The sequence below is a fragment of the Arachis stenosperma genome, chromosome 8 (genome assembly GCF_014773155.1).
Source record: "Arachis stenosperma cultivar V10309 chromosome 8, arast.V10309.gnm1.PFL2, whole genome shotgun sequence".
NCBI classification, from domain to species: domain Eukaryota; kingdom Viridiplantae; phylum Streptophyta; class Magnoliopsida; order Fabales; family Fabaceae; genus Arachis; species Arachis stenosperma.
Genome location: NC_080384.1, coordinates 52,410,652 through 52,424,276, shown reverse-complemented (window position 1 = coordinate 52,424,276; position 13,625 = coordinate 52,410,652). Strand labels below are relative to the sequence as shown.

General features: G+C 36.7%; 2 protein-coding genes across 2 annotated transcripts; one reads left to right on the top strand and one right to left on the bottom strand.

Annotated features, from left to right (window-relative positions):
• Positions 1–2,256: 2,256 nt before the first annotated feature.
• Positions 2,257–5,166, bottom strand: LOC130946192 (uncharacterized). The gene is made up of 3 exons (XM_057874865.1): positions 4,578–5,166; positions 3,180–4,172; positions 2,257–3,080 (listed from the first exon to the last, which is right to left on the bottom strand). Exons 1-3 carry the CDS (start codon positions 5,164–5,166, stop codon positions 2,257–2,259), a joined length of 2,406 nt encoding a protein of 801 aa, XP_057730848.1.
• Positions 5,167–6,268: 1,102 nt separating this feature from the next.
• On the top strand, positions 6,269–10,254 carry LOC130945147 (probable protein S-acyltransferase 6). The gene is made up of 5 exons (XM_057873841.1): positions 6,269–6,502; positions 7,322–7,504; positions 7,687–7,983; positions 8,621–8,854; positions 9,438–10,254. The coding sequence occupies exons 1-5, from the start codon at positions 6,371–6,373 to the stop codon at positions 10,020–10,022; spliced, it is 1,431 nt and encodes a 476-aa protein (XP_057729824.1). The 5' UTR covers positions 6,269–6,370; the 3' UTR covers positions 10,023–10,254.
• The last annotated feature ends 3,371 nt before the right edge of the window (positions 10,255–13,625 follow it).

The following is a 13,625-nucleotide window of genomic DNA, read 5'->3' as shown; positions in this document are numbered from 1 at the left end:
GTGTTCTTTATTTTTCCAGTTTGTCTGGGTTGCCTATGCTGTGGATCGTGTGGATCCAAACATAATTTCTGCTGAAATATACATGCAGTCAGTTGTCTGGAGCGCTACGGTTCCATTGGTTTCGTTTGAATGTATCGAGTGGCATGCCACTGATAGGGTCAGGCGACAGTTCGGTTTGGTTCAGGGCGTGCCTTCTCAGGAACAGAATTTGGATAATGCTCATGGAGAGATTCTGACTGGACCCAAAAACCTTAATTGGGCAACCACACCGACTCATTCAAAATGGGTTATGCATTGGACAAACAGGTATCACTACGTTCTTTCTGAGGTTCCTATGCCTTCACAACATCCGTTGGATACCTACCTGAACTGGTACCGATCAAAATATGGGGACCGCTTAGCCTTGTCGATTCTTGCGGGTGAAGAGAATGATGAAGGTAACCAGGATGTGGATGTAGGCAATGAAGAAATGTATGAGGGTAACGAAGATACCAATGAGGGTGGTCAGGATATGGATGAGGACAATGAAGAGCAGGAGCAACTTATATCACCTCCAATTCAGCCTCCACAAGAACAACCTCAGTCCTCAACTCGGTATCTACCTCAGACACAGTTCACCCCATCAATTCCAGTGCAGCAACAATATTGGGGTATGTCACAGTATGAAGTAGGTGATGGAACTTCTTTTAGCCAGCTGCTTGGGTTCATGTCTGCAGATGCTTCACATGCACAATATGGCCATCAGCCGGAGTTCATGCCTGGCAGGTATTCGTTGGATACAAGGTATCCTGGCAATACATCATCGGTTGCATCTGGAGGATTTGTATCTGTGGACTCTAGTAGGAGTGAGGGTGGACGAGGAGTTTTGAATACTCAAAATCCTAACCCATGTAACATGGGACTCATTGAAGAAGATACTAACGTACTCGAAGAAGAAACCGATGCATATATAGTAGATAACCCGGATGAAGAGGGTGATGACGAGGAGGATGAAATTGAAGAGTTCGATGAGGATGAAGAATCTCGTAATGATGGTATTATGATAATTATTTTTCTTTACATATTCGATGACTTATTTTATTTAGTAGAATAAATGGCATCAAATATTTCATTTTGCTTCTTGATTTGTGGTATTTATTTTGGTATTTATTTTGGATTTCATCAAATAGTTGTTTATTGAAAATTCATTACAGGTCAGGAACGTAGTCCAGATGACAACGTCAAAGGTTACAATATGAGGATTGATCCCCCACGTCGGAGTGCTAATCGTTTCACCCCTTCGGTCTTCAAAAAAGCGGCCAAGAAATGCAAGAACTTAGTGAAAGATGTGAAGTGGAAAATGAGAAAATAGTATGTCACCTATTGTTTAGAGTTATTTGTAGTTGTTCAACATTATGTCGTGAGGACTTTATGTAAATTTTACAGTTACTTGTATTGGTTTGACAATATGTACTGAGGACTTTATGTAATGTTTGGAGTTACTTGTAGTGGTTATTGTTTATGTATTGATGAATTTTATTTTCCGTTTAGACTAATTTCCTTGTATTGGACTATGTATGTAGTACTTTATATGTGTTGGACCCTGTTGATGTATTATGTATGGTTGCGAGAACCGGTTCAGATGGGGTTCAACCCGTTTAATTTTAAATTATTTTATTAAAGGACCAAAAAAAAAATTAGATCTGTTAATTTAACAAAAAAACGTTTAATCAACCCTAAAAAAACCGGTTAGACAAAGTTAAAAAGCCGGCCGGTTCGACCGGTTTAATTTAATTTTAAGTTATCTTATTAAAGGAGCAAAAAAAAATTTAGATGTATTAATTTAACAAAAAACCGTTTATATGACCGTAAAAAAACCGGTTAAACAAAGTTAAAAAGCCGGCCGGTTCGACCGGTTTAATTTAATTTTAAATTATCTTATTAAAACCGGTCCGGTCGGTCTTTAAAATTTATTTTGCTTCCCGGTTTTTTAGCTTACCCGTAACGGTTAACTGAATGATTCCGGGTTTCTCCGGTTGAACCGGCAGATCCGGTCCGATTTTTGTCACATCGTAGTATGTAATAATGTCTCGTAACAGCTAAACATACCTCCAAAAGATATTTATCAACTGACGTACTAACCATCAGATTATATAGTTCCACAGATCTGTTATAATAATATAAAGTCATTAAATATAAGGTTACATATAGCATGTCATCTTACATCAGTTTGGTGATAAGGGATTTATTATACAATATCATATTAAAACAGTGAACCTAGGGGGCTTCTCCGCTGGGATTTGAACCAACTGACCGACGACATCTGCTTCGACTATGTCCCTCAGCACCACATAGAGTACATCGCCTAGGACGACGTAACATCCTCCTGTCCATCTCATTTAGAAAACGCGTCATCTTCGGGCGACCTTTCGTCACCCGTCGCAGGTACGGATTCGGTATGAACCGAGGTCCGTTGTAAGCAGGCCATGTAGTGGGATTACCTAGTGGCCGAAACCGTGCACGGTACACCCGCCGCACTTGATCCATCTTGTACACATCATGAACATACAGTCGCCAATCGAGTCGTTGGTTGGCACAACATGCGAACACATGTCGACAGGGGATCCGATCCACTTGGAACTCACCACAGTCACATCGAAGGCCACGTAGATCAACTGCAAACTCTTGTCCACTTGGCATCTCACGAACCTCAAAGACCTCATTCTGCCTATCAAAGCAACTCACCTGTATATTTCCTGATGCTATCTGGTTTGCATGCAACTTCGACGTCACCATCTCCGAAAACACATGGCCAGCATTGATCCGGGCCTCTGCCTCCGCTCTTTTACGGGTGAACAACTCATTTAGCCTGTAGAATGTTGCCTTCACAAGAGCAGTAATGGGAAGATTACGGGCACCCTTTAGAACTGAGTTGATGCACTCCACTAGATTCGTCGTCATGTGACCCCATCGGTACCCGCCATCAAAGGCCAATGCGTACTGTTCGCGAGGAATTCGGTCTAACCAGTTTGTGTACGCCTCGCCACGCTCCCTTAACCTCTGGTAACGCACGTCGAACTCCCGCACCGTCCTGGAATATCCTGGCATATCACAGCATGTAGAAACCAAAGTAATTGAGTTCAATAGATTTATTTAAGGCACATCTATTAATAAATTTATTAAATTTACTAAATGATTACCGATGTTAACGACCAATTTTTGGAGGTACGGTGCCTTGAACTTTCTCAGGAAATTAGACTCTATGTGCCTGATGCAAAACATATGAAACGCTCTAGGAGGTGACCAAGCTCCGTTACTACGTTCCACAGCTGCATTGATCGACTCGTGCCTGTCAGATATTAGACCCACTCCATCTCGAGTAACAACATGTTGACGGAGGTTACTTAGGAAAAAATGCCATGCATCAGATGTCTCTCCCTCAACAATAGCAAAGGCAATCGGGACTATATTGTTGTTGCCATCCTGTGAAACTGCCACAAGGAGACAACCCTTATACTTTCCGTACAAGTGAGTCCCATCCACCTGGACAACTGGCTTACAATGTCTGAATGCCCTAATACAAGGGTAATAACTCCAAAATACACGATGCAATACCCGAATATCACCCACCAAGTCATCGCCTTGATATGCAGGCATAGTCTCAAAATGGACAACAGCTGATGGCTCCTTGTGACACATGGCCTCAAACCATATAGGCAAGGCTTCATACGATGCTTCCCAACCTCCAAATATTTTTTCTACTGCCCTCTGCTTAGCCAACCATGCTTTCCGGTAACTGACGGTGTAGTTGAATTTGGATTGCACTTCTGCTATAACCGATTTTACCTTTAAGGAGGGGTCAACTTCAACCAGTGGCTTTATTGCTTCTGCAATTGTGATAGAGTCCAGTTTCGAATGATCCTGTGAAATGGTGGCGGTGGTACACGTGTGGCTACCATTATACCTCCGTACAACCCAACAGTATTTCCTGCTGATCAAGCTAACTCTGATAAGCCAGTCACATCCTGACCCATACTGTGTACACTTGGCGTAAAATGTCAACGGCTCAGACTCATATACCCGGTAGTCTACGCTTCGTCGTATGGTATACTCCTTAACCGCCTTAATAACAACTTCTCTGGAACTGAACTCCATCCCAACCGCGAACTCACCATCTGCGACCATAGGAATCTCTGCAGGGACAAATGCCGTAAGATAAATTTATTTAATACGCAGCTATTTCAAAAACCGACTGTAAAGGTAAATCAAATATCACTGCATCCAGTACCCTATAAATCAAAACCTTGAACATCTTATGATGTCACCCTAGACAACATAACCACAGCAGCAACAAATGTAAAAAACCAAACCGGACCGACCGGTTCGACCATAAAACCAAATGAACCGTGCCGGTCCGGTCCGGTTCATGGCATTTGAACCGTTCAACAGATCCAACCTGTGCACATACTAGTTACAACCTCATGCAATTTGCTACAACCATATCTTAACAACATAAATATTATTCCCTAATAAACACATGAAGCATATAAAAGAAAGAAATAAATTCCTACAAAAACACTAATACCACGATTACGTACCTGCAGTCATATATTCCGGAAATTCATGAACATGCATGGCTTCCAAGTCTAAAACTTGCATGAATGATGGCTCCTCAAACGGCACTTCGTTTGCAAGTGCATTCGCCACTTCTGTCACATCTGGGCACATGCCTCTGTCAGCTTGATCTTCATCTCCATCGGGAGCAACAAATTCGTAGTTGCTTTCGAAGTCTTCTTCACTGTCACTATTATAATCTTCCTGTAGAATATTCCGGTCGGCCTCGGATTGTTCAAACTCTACATACAACTCGATGAACGAGATCTGAGCGCGGTTTTCAATATACATTGAAAACATCTCCTGCATGCTCGCTTCGTCCGTGACATATCTGGTTTGAAATTGAACGAACCCACCAAATACCGGTACGGGATATCTGTATAGCATACATGATATCTTTTTTGCCCTCTCAGAATCAATCTTCTCACAGATCACACCCTTGAGCTCTTCAAATGAGATGATAAAAGGAATAACAACATCTAATGGATTTTCGCAACTAAACTTTACTCCTTCAGACGTTTGTAACAAGATTTGACCAAAATAATACACTTTAATCAAAACTCTGTCACTCATTTCTCTCAATGACAAAAAAATAACCCTTACCTCAGCTATTAACTTCTCTAAATCATCATAACTATGAAACTGACCCAGAGAAACAAATAACAGGATGCAGCCGCTGAAGAAGGAGAAGAAGACGGGAAGGGGGAAGAATACGATTTACCTACCACTAACTCGCTGCACACTTTTATATAACCCTATCTACTCAACTCGAACCATGCGTTTTCCTTTTCCCGGTTCGCCATTCAAACCGAAAACGGACGGTCCGACTTCGGTCTCCCTTAACTCAACCTCTCAACAAACAACTCGGACCGTTCGACTTCCTCACTCTAACTATGCATTTCGGACGGTCCGTTTTTTATGTACACGTTTTTCTCCCTCCATCATGCCAATTCGGACCATCCGATTTCTGGGGAACAAATTCACTATCAAAGAAATCGGATGGTCCGTGTTCTCCTCCCTAAAACTGGCAAAACTCTGCCCCACATGCATGTCTAACCCGCCCATTCTCCATATCCATGAAAAGCCCACACATGTGCTCCATTTCCATAAAAATGAGCCGCAATAAGTCTACCTAAAAAAAATTAATAAATCCGTGGTTTGTCCGTCTTTATATATTTTGCTGTACAAAATTTTGTTCATGAAAGATTCTTTATCATATATATTCATAATTTTTCTTTTTTTTTTCTAATGTCTAAATTAAAAAAAAAAATCCTTTTTATTAGGGTGAAAGATGTCTATTATTTTACTTAATCCTTTATTTATTATTTTTGTATATTTAATAAATAAAAGCCTTAATTAACAGACACTTAATAAAAAAAAAACAAAAATAAACAATAAATATACACTAATAATAATAGATATCATTATCATTATTTCAATATTTTTACCGAATAGAAAATTCTATATGCAAATATATAATTTAATTTTAATGTATTTTTAATTTAAAATAATTTTACACATGTATTTAATTACATAACGTCATATTAATTAAAATAACTATCTTTTATATTAATTATACATAATGTAATTATATAAACACTTTATACTTCTGAATGCATTAAAATTAAATTTGTAAAAATAAAACAAAATATATGAAGGAAAAAAAAAAAAAAAGCCACCTTTCCCTTTGAATTTGACCTTTTATTCTGATTGGGTTCTGTGATTGACTCATCGCGTCATTGATCTATCGATTCCATTCAGCAATTACTCACAAACAATGCATCCACTGCAACTTCCGGCGCCGGCGCCGCCGAATTCCGACGGTGACGGTGCCGGAGACACTTCTGCTTCTGCAACTGCTCCTTCTTCTTCTCTCATCAGAACTTATCGAATCTGGAAAGGCAATAATGTAAGCCAAATACTTCCTTTGACTTTCGTTCTTTTGTGTTCTTCTTCATCAATCACTTTCTTTTCAGTTCAATTACAATTAGCCTTTCGAATTTTCCATTTCTTAATTGAATTTTCTCACTTAATTGTTCGTTGACTCTTATTGTTAATTAGATTTTTTTTTGTGTGTGAGGTGAAATCAGTTGTTTGGGAATTTATCTTTTGGATTGATTTTATGAGTTAGATCAACAGTAATCATTTTGAATAATCATCAATGTGTGTGTTAATGAAGAGTGATAGTTGATAGAGTCAGAAATTTGAGTTCTAGGAGCAAGGTGTTTATATTGATATATAGCATCATACCATGTTTTAAGTTCAAATGTTAATTAATCATTCGTCTTAGCTTACGCTTTGGTTAGAGATGAACCCTGATATGGTATTGTACTATCATCAGAACTTCTATAATCATAAGATCTAGACTCTAGAGTTCGACTTTTGTTACCTCGAACTGAATTTCAGCACAAGTTAGGATGAGTCTGTGCATTGTCCAAGTTATGAACCATTCATGTGCCTTTATGTAATAGCTTAAGTTTTTGGGGGAGTTGGTTTGTGACGCTGTCATCTTGTCTCAGCAGAAGAAAAGGTGTTGAATGCATATTTTTCTTGTCAAGCTTCTATTGGTTGTCGAGTGTCGATTATTAAAATTCATTCATGGAGTTCAAGTATCAGGAAAACTCACATCTTTAACATGTATTATCTGTATTGTACAAGGATCAAGTTTTTGTTTTATTGCTTTTACTTACTAGCTTGTGTTTTGATTCATGGCTTTTCTATTTTTCAGGAGTTTTTATGCTGCGGGAGGTTTATATTTGGACCAGATATAAAGTCTATATTTCTGACAATATTTCTTATTGTGGCCCCTGTTGCTGTATTCTGTGCTTTTGTAGCTAGAAAATTGTTGGACGATTTTTCTCATCACTCAGGATATTCAATAATGATCATAGTTATTATTCACACCATTTTTGTAAGTTAATCTGATCCAAGAAAAAAAAAATGTAGCCCAGACTTCTATTTTCCATACTTATAACAATTTCAAAGTTACAAGTAGATAGCTATTCAAAAAAAGATTATTCAAATATGTGAAAGCACTATGTTTCTTTTCTCATAGACCATTGTTCTCTTAAAACTCTTAAAATGTATCCCCAGGTTTTGACCGCCCTTCTACTGACCTCAGGAAGGGATCCTGGCATAGTGCCTCGAAATACTCGTCCTCCAGAACCAGATGTTCATGATTGGAGTGCCAATGTCAACAATGAACAGAATCAAAGGCTAAGTTTGCCTCGAACAAAGGATGTGATCATCAATGGTATATCCGTGAAAGTAAAATATTGTGATACCTGCATGCTCTATAGACCTCCTCGTTGTTCTCATTGTTCAGTATGCGATAACTGTGTGGAGCGATTTGATCATCACTGCCCATGGGTGGGTCAGTGTATTGGATTGGTAATGCTCATTCTTTCATCACTTTTTAATGATAGGATTTAGAACCGTTTTTTGTGTTTCCTATTCGTATTTGTCATTTGTGTTCTGTTTAGCATTATGAATTTTGCATGAAATCCTTCTTGTGCAATTATGAATCACCAAGCAACAATTTTTAACTGGATATTTACCCAATTTATTATGTTCAGATGCTGCCATTGTGGCCTACCTAAAAGTAGACATGAATATGATCAAAATAGACTAGGCATCATGTTGGAGGAAGAAAACTTGACTATTGTAATCTGTTGACAAAAAGCATTAAGTAGGGATCCTTATTATCATGGTCTTGAGAATTAGACTAGACCGGCTGGATTGACCATGTTAACAAGGAACCAACCGGGCCACTAGTTTGGTTGGACTGAAAAAATGGTTATCCCAAAAAGTAACCATTGAACCGCTTGAACTGGCCAGAAATCTGCAAACTGGCTAAACAGAATTGGTTCTGCCGGTTGAGCAATTTCTTGCCTCCAATAGCAAGGCTACTTATTATTTGTTTGTATGATGATCATATTTTCCATGGCCATATCTTTTCATCATCCGTGGCCAAAATTTGCAGGTTAATGTAATGACAATAACTGCAATTTTATGTACTTGGCTGCAGCGAAATTATAGGTTCTACTACATGTTTGTCTTCTCTGCAACGCTTCTTTGCTTATACATACATGCATTTAGCTGGGTCTATATTATAAGGATCAAGGATTCTGAGGAGATATCAATCTGGAAAGCAATGATCAAAACTCCTGCTTCAATTGCGCTAATTGTCTACTCTTTCATCTCTGTCTGGTTTGTTGGCGGGCTCACTGTTTTACATACATATCTCATCAGCACAAACCAGGTGTGAGCCCCTCTTGATGTTCTTCTATATGTGAGAATATGATAGATTTCATTTACGAAATATTTACCTGTCTCTTTTTTTTTAATTACTTTAGAATTCCCTATAGTTTTCACTTAAATTTCAATTAGATTAGATTCCTATGTTTAAAAGTTTGTAAGCAAGTCTTTATTCTATATAGTTTGAACAGTCTAATTAAGTCCATATACAGTATGAGCAAGTTTTCAACCAAGTTCTTCTAATTTAAAAACTTTGCGTTAAATTTGTATTTGTAATAAACAAATTTTTCAGAAAAACCAGCGAATTATCATCCAGTATAAAGGTTTGATCACAAAATTTTTAAACTAGGAGGACCTAGTTGAAAAAGTTTGTATAGATTTAGGACTTAATTAGAAATGTCTAAAAGTATAGATATATCTAGTTGAAATTTTTTATACAGTACAAGAGTTTCATTACAAACTTTTAAACTTAGAGAGCTATTTGAAATTTAATGAAACTATAGGAACGTCCAGAATGATTAAACATCCTCTGTTTGGTCTTCTAACCTGAGTAAATCATAAGTTTTTTTTTTCTGCTCTATTTGCAGTCTACTTATGAAAATTTCAGATACCGATATGACCGACAACTAGTCAATCCGTACAATAAAGGGATAGCCAAGAACTTCAAAGAAGTGTTCTGCACTATAATTCCTCCGTCCAAGAACAAATTCAGAGCTAAGGTTGCAATTCCGAAGGATCCATCAGGTTCATCTCAAAGAAGGGGTGTCGATTACCAGGGTCCTCTTATGAGAAAACCACCAGGCGACTTAGAATTAGGAAGGTCATGGCCGGTTTACAATGACTCAGAAGAGGGTGGAAGTGATTCTAAAGATGAACTTACCAATGACAAGGGTAGTGGATTAACCGATGTGTCTGTGGATTTGAGCAAGATCTTTCAAACAGAAAGCGGCGAGAGACAAGTTGCTTCGATTCTAAGGCACTCTTTGTGGGACAGAAGCAGCAGAAAGTGGGACATGAATCCAGAATTTCTGGACGAAATACATGAAGTTGGCGAATCGAAACGCATCGCGAGTGATTTTACTGAAGAGCCTAGTGGCAATGGCAAAACAGAATGTGGCTCCACAATGTCAGAGAATTACAAAGACATAGAATCAAAAGGAGAAAAGAGTTGAAGAGAAAGTGTGGAAATTTCTTTGGTTAATTTTATATGTTGCTTGTGTGTTCGGTTCTGTTCATCTTAGTGTAGCATTCATGTTGCTGATTGAATTGTTTATTGAAGAGCAACATGATGGCCATCACTGTTTCAATTTTTTACCCTTCTTTTTCTAATTTACAATGTAATGGAATCATATGTTATATGTAAATTTTATTAAAAGATTACATAATACAACACAAACAGACAAATTTTGCATGTTACGATTTTTTATTATTGTTTTATTTTAGAAAAAATCCCACTCTTATCCTCTGATTTTATTTAAGAGAAAAAAAATATTACATACCATGCAACAATTTGTTTTTATGAAAAAATAAAAAATGGCATGCATTGACTCTGGTATGCCGTGTTTATCTCCTTGGTAAACGTTTGACCTTCACATTCCAATAGCTCACAACCTCATAATTTTTAATCTTACAATATAAATCAAGCACTAAAATTCAAGTACAAACCCTTTATTTCAAGTTTCAACAATGCTTGGCTTAAAATCCAAAAGCATTTATGTTTCTTTTTGTTATAGTAGAATTCTCCAACTTGCAATGAAGACAACATTGCCATTATCTTTATGCTGGAAATGGATGGTGGAATTCATACAATCCCTCCTCCGCCCGTCTCCTTGCGCTTCTTCTCTTCCTCCGTTGCTGCCACCACCTACTGAGCTTTGTAATGATGTGATCTTCGACATCTTTTTACGCCTTCCTCCCCAAGCGCTACTACATTTTAGTTGCCTTAACAAGCAAGCAAACTACATGATCAATAGCCCTTTATTCCAAACAACTTATTGGAACCAGAAGCTTCGCCTCCCTCGCCTTTCGGCCATCGTGTATTACCAGCGCAAGTTGGACAATCGAATGGGGTTCGCCTTGACTATCAAGGATTATGATAGGAGGATGGACAAGAGTGAGTTCCATAAGCATAGACAGGTACCTCAATCTCAGTTCCCATCTAAGGCCTATACTAGGTTACTCCAATGGGCAGAATCTATGCTTCAGCATCATGAGACGGGTGCAAATAATGGCACCAAATTTCAAGAACAAATTAATAGCCAAAACCAAAGAGATCAAAACTGTAATTTGAAGAATATCGAGATGTAATGTTGAAGCTACTAGATAGGAAGAGCAAGTGTAAATAGATTAGGTTGATAGTTGTAATTGTGATTCAAAAGATACATTCACAATACAAAAATTGTGTATGCATAAATTACATGATGTATACCAATACTTATTTTCATACTATCCTTGTATAACTATAGTTGCTCTTTTTGGGTAGAGAAGAAGCAAAGCATTATGTATGTATGATCACAGGTTAACTACTAATTTGGTATCGAAAGATTTAATCGCTGACAAAAAAGTCTCTGAAATATGTTATCGACAAAACAGCCCTTGAATGATTTGAAAATATGACAAAAAAAATCAATAAATATTATATTTTTTATAAATAACAAAAAAAAAATTTATATTTAACAAACACCTTATTCATTATATCTAGATTTTTGTGGCAATATTTGAATAAATATTTAGTAGGTGCACAAAAAAATTCAGAGCGAAATTTGATCTCTAGATTTTTTTTATTTTTCAAAAAAATGTGACATTCACAATAAAATCTTTTTTTTTTAAAATTCACTTGACAAAAATATATCAAATTTTAAGGATAAAATATCTTATTTTTCTAATAATAATTGCAAAAATTTGTATCAAAATTTGATCTCTTAAATTATTTTTTAGAATATATATATTTAATATCTAGTTCTTTGTGTCATGTTTTTAAATATTTTCAAGGCTTATTTGTTGTTAGCATAATTTTTTTGGTTTATTTTGTCAGTGATACAAACTTTCAAGTACTATTTTGATAGCTTACTTTATGATCGTATAACATACTTGCTTCTCATTGCATTATGTTTCTCATTAGCAAGGGGGAGAGTGTTAAACTATTATTTTCAGATAAGCTTTGTGATAGTTACAAACCCAATACTACTTGATGTCTTTGGTGTGTGTACTTGATCTTTATCAAAAGCTATACATGCAGAATATCTATGAAAAATCATGCAGAGTATTAAGGAGGAGAAAATCATGACATGAAAAATCAATAAATGGACAAGCTCAAGAAAAAGTGGAGAAACCTACGTTTGAGGATATTTCACTTAATAAATATTCATATGAAGCTGAGTTGCAAATCTAAGAGGTAGAGTTGCATAAGAGTTGTAAAATCAATAAATTTCATAACATGGCAAGAGATAATTTTATCCTCATGCAACAAACCAAAAATCACAATTGCAAGTCTTGGAGAAGTGAAATCTAACAATATTGGGCCACTACAAAAAGTGTCAGATCGGAAAAATATATGTATATACTTTGGCAACCAACTTGGGTTGGTCGAGTGATTAGCTCACTCGTTAGTGTCGGAGGTCCGAATTCCACATTGTGCATGCAGCAACCCATTAGCTAGCGACAGACTATTAAATAGAGCTTAGATCTACGATGAATTAGTCTTTAACCTGCCGAGATGAGAGATACCGTGGACAACCAAAAAATATGTATATAACTATATATACTTTGGCCAAAAATTGGTTGCCTACAATCACAATGCAAAAAGAACAAAAGACAGTAACAAATCACCACTCTATTAAAGACGGAAAAATTCATATTTCAAATCAGAAAAAACAGAAGGATTGCAGGATCATCCTCCTTTCATTGGAGCATTTTCTTTTTTTCACATTATCTATTTACATAGAAATTCCTTATTATTCTCTTTGATTAGGAAGATAGTTTTAAAATGTCTTAGCTAGTTTTAATTTTTTTTTTTTAATCTTGTTTATCTCTGCCTGCAATAGAAAAATACAAATATAATAATCAAGTGAAAAATTATGAAAAAGTCAGCAGGTGACAAATAAGAGAGAGACAATAGAAAGTCATTAATTTTTACTTATTTGTAATATATTTCTTTTTTTTTTTGTCATACTTATTTGTAATATGTTCAAACTTCTAAGTTATAAACTCCACTCAGCCAATGCTTGGTTTGGGTTTGGTAGTCTTGGCAAGTTTGGTTTGAGTTTGCCAGGCCTTTGGTTTTGCAAACACTTGTCTCGAGTATTTAGATTTGGCAGGACTCAAAAATAAAGAGAGTATTTAGATTTGGCATTCTGAGAACCTTTGTTTAAAGTTCCATAAGTCTTGGCCTAAGAATATATAGATATATGTCATTTTCTTCATCCCTCCTTCTGTGCAGTTTTCTTTCTCTACTGTATGAGTCATAACGATTGTATAATCTAATGGCAGGTTTCTTCCCTTCCCCTTTTCTAAGTTCGTTTGATTCGTGCTCGAACTGGACGATGAAAATTTATCATGTCCAGTTCTTTCAGAGAATAGATCAGTAAGAATTCACCTATTCCGATAACAAAAAAACCTGTCTTCAATGATCCTATATTAAGAGCGAAATTGGCCAAAGGAATGCGTCATAATTATTATGGAGAACCCACATGGCCAAACGAGAAAAAGAAACCTTGATTCAAGTCCCCTCCTCAGGGTTGAGCTAAACTACCAATCATGATTCATGAGAATGTGTG

Coding starts and splice junctions, on each gene's coding strand:
- LOC130946192 (XM_057874865.1), bottom strand. CDS start 5,166: ATGAGTGACAGAGTTTTGATTAAAGTGTATTATTTTGGTCAAATCTTG. Junction 4,173..4,577: donor TCCGGAATATATGACTGCAG/GTACGTAATCGT, acceptor TTGTCCCTGCAG/AGATTCCTATGGTCGCAGAT. Junction 3,081..3,179: donor AAAATTGGTCGTTAACATCG/GTAATCATTTAG, acceptor GTGATATGCCAG/GATATTCCAGGACGGTGCGG.
- LOC130945147 (XM_057873841.1), top strand. CDS start 6,371: ATGCATCCACTGCAACTTCCGGCGCCGGCGCCGCCGAATTCCGACGGT. Junction 6,503..7,321: donor GAATCTGGAAAGGCAATAAT/GTAAGCCAAATA, acceptor TCTATTTTTCAG/GAGTTTTTATGCTGCGGGAG. Junction 8,855..9,437: donor ATCTCATCAGCACAAACCAG/GTGTGAGCCCCT, acceptor CTCTATTTGCAG/TCTACTTATGAAAATTTCAG.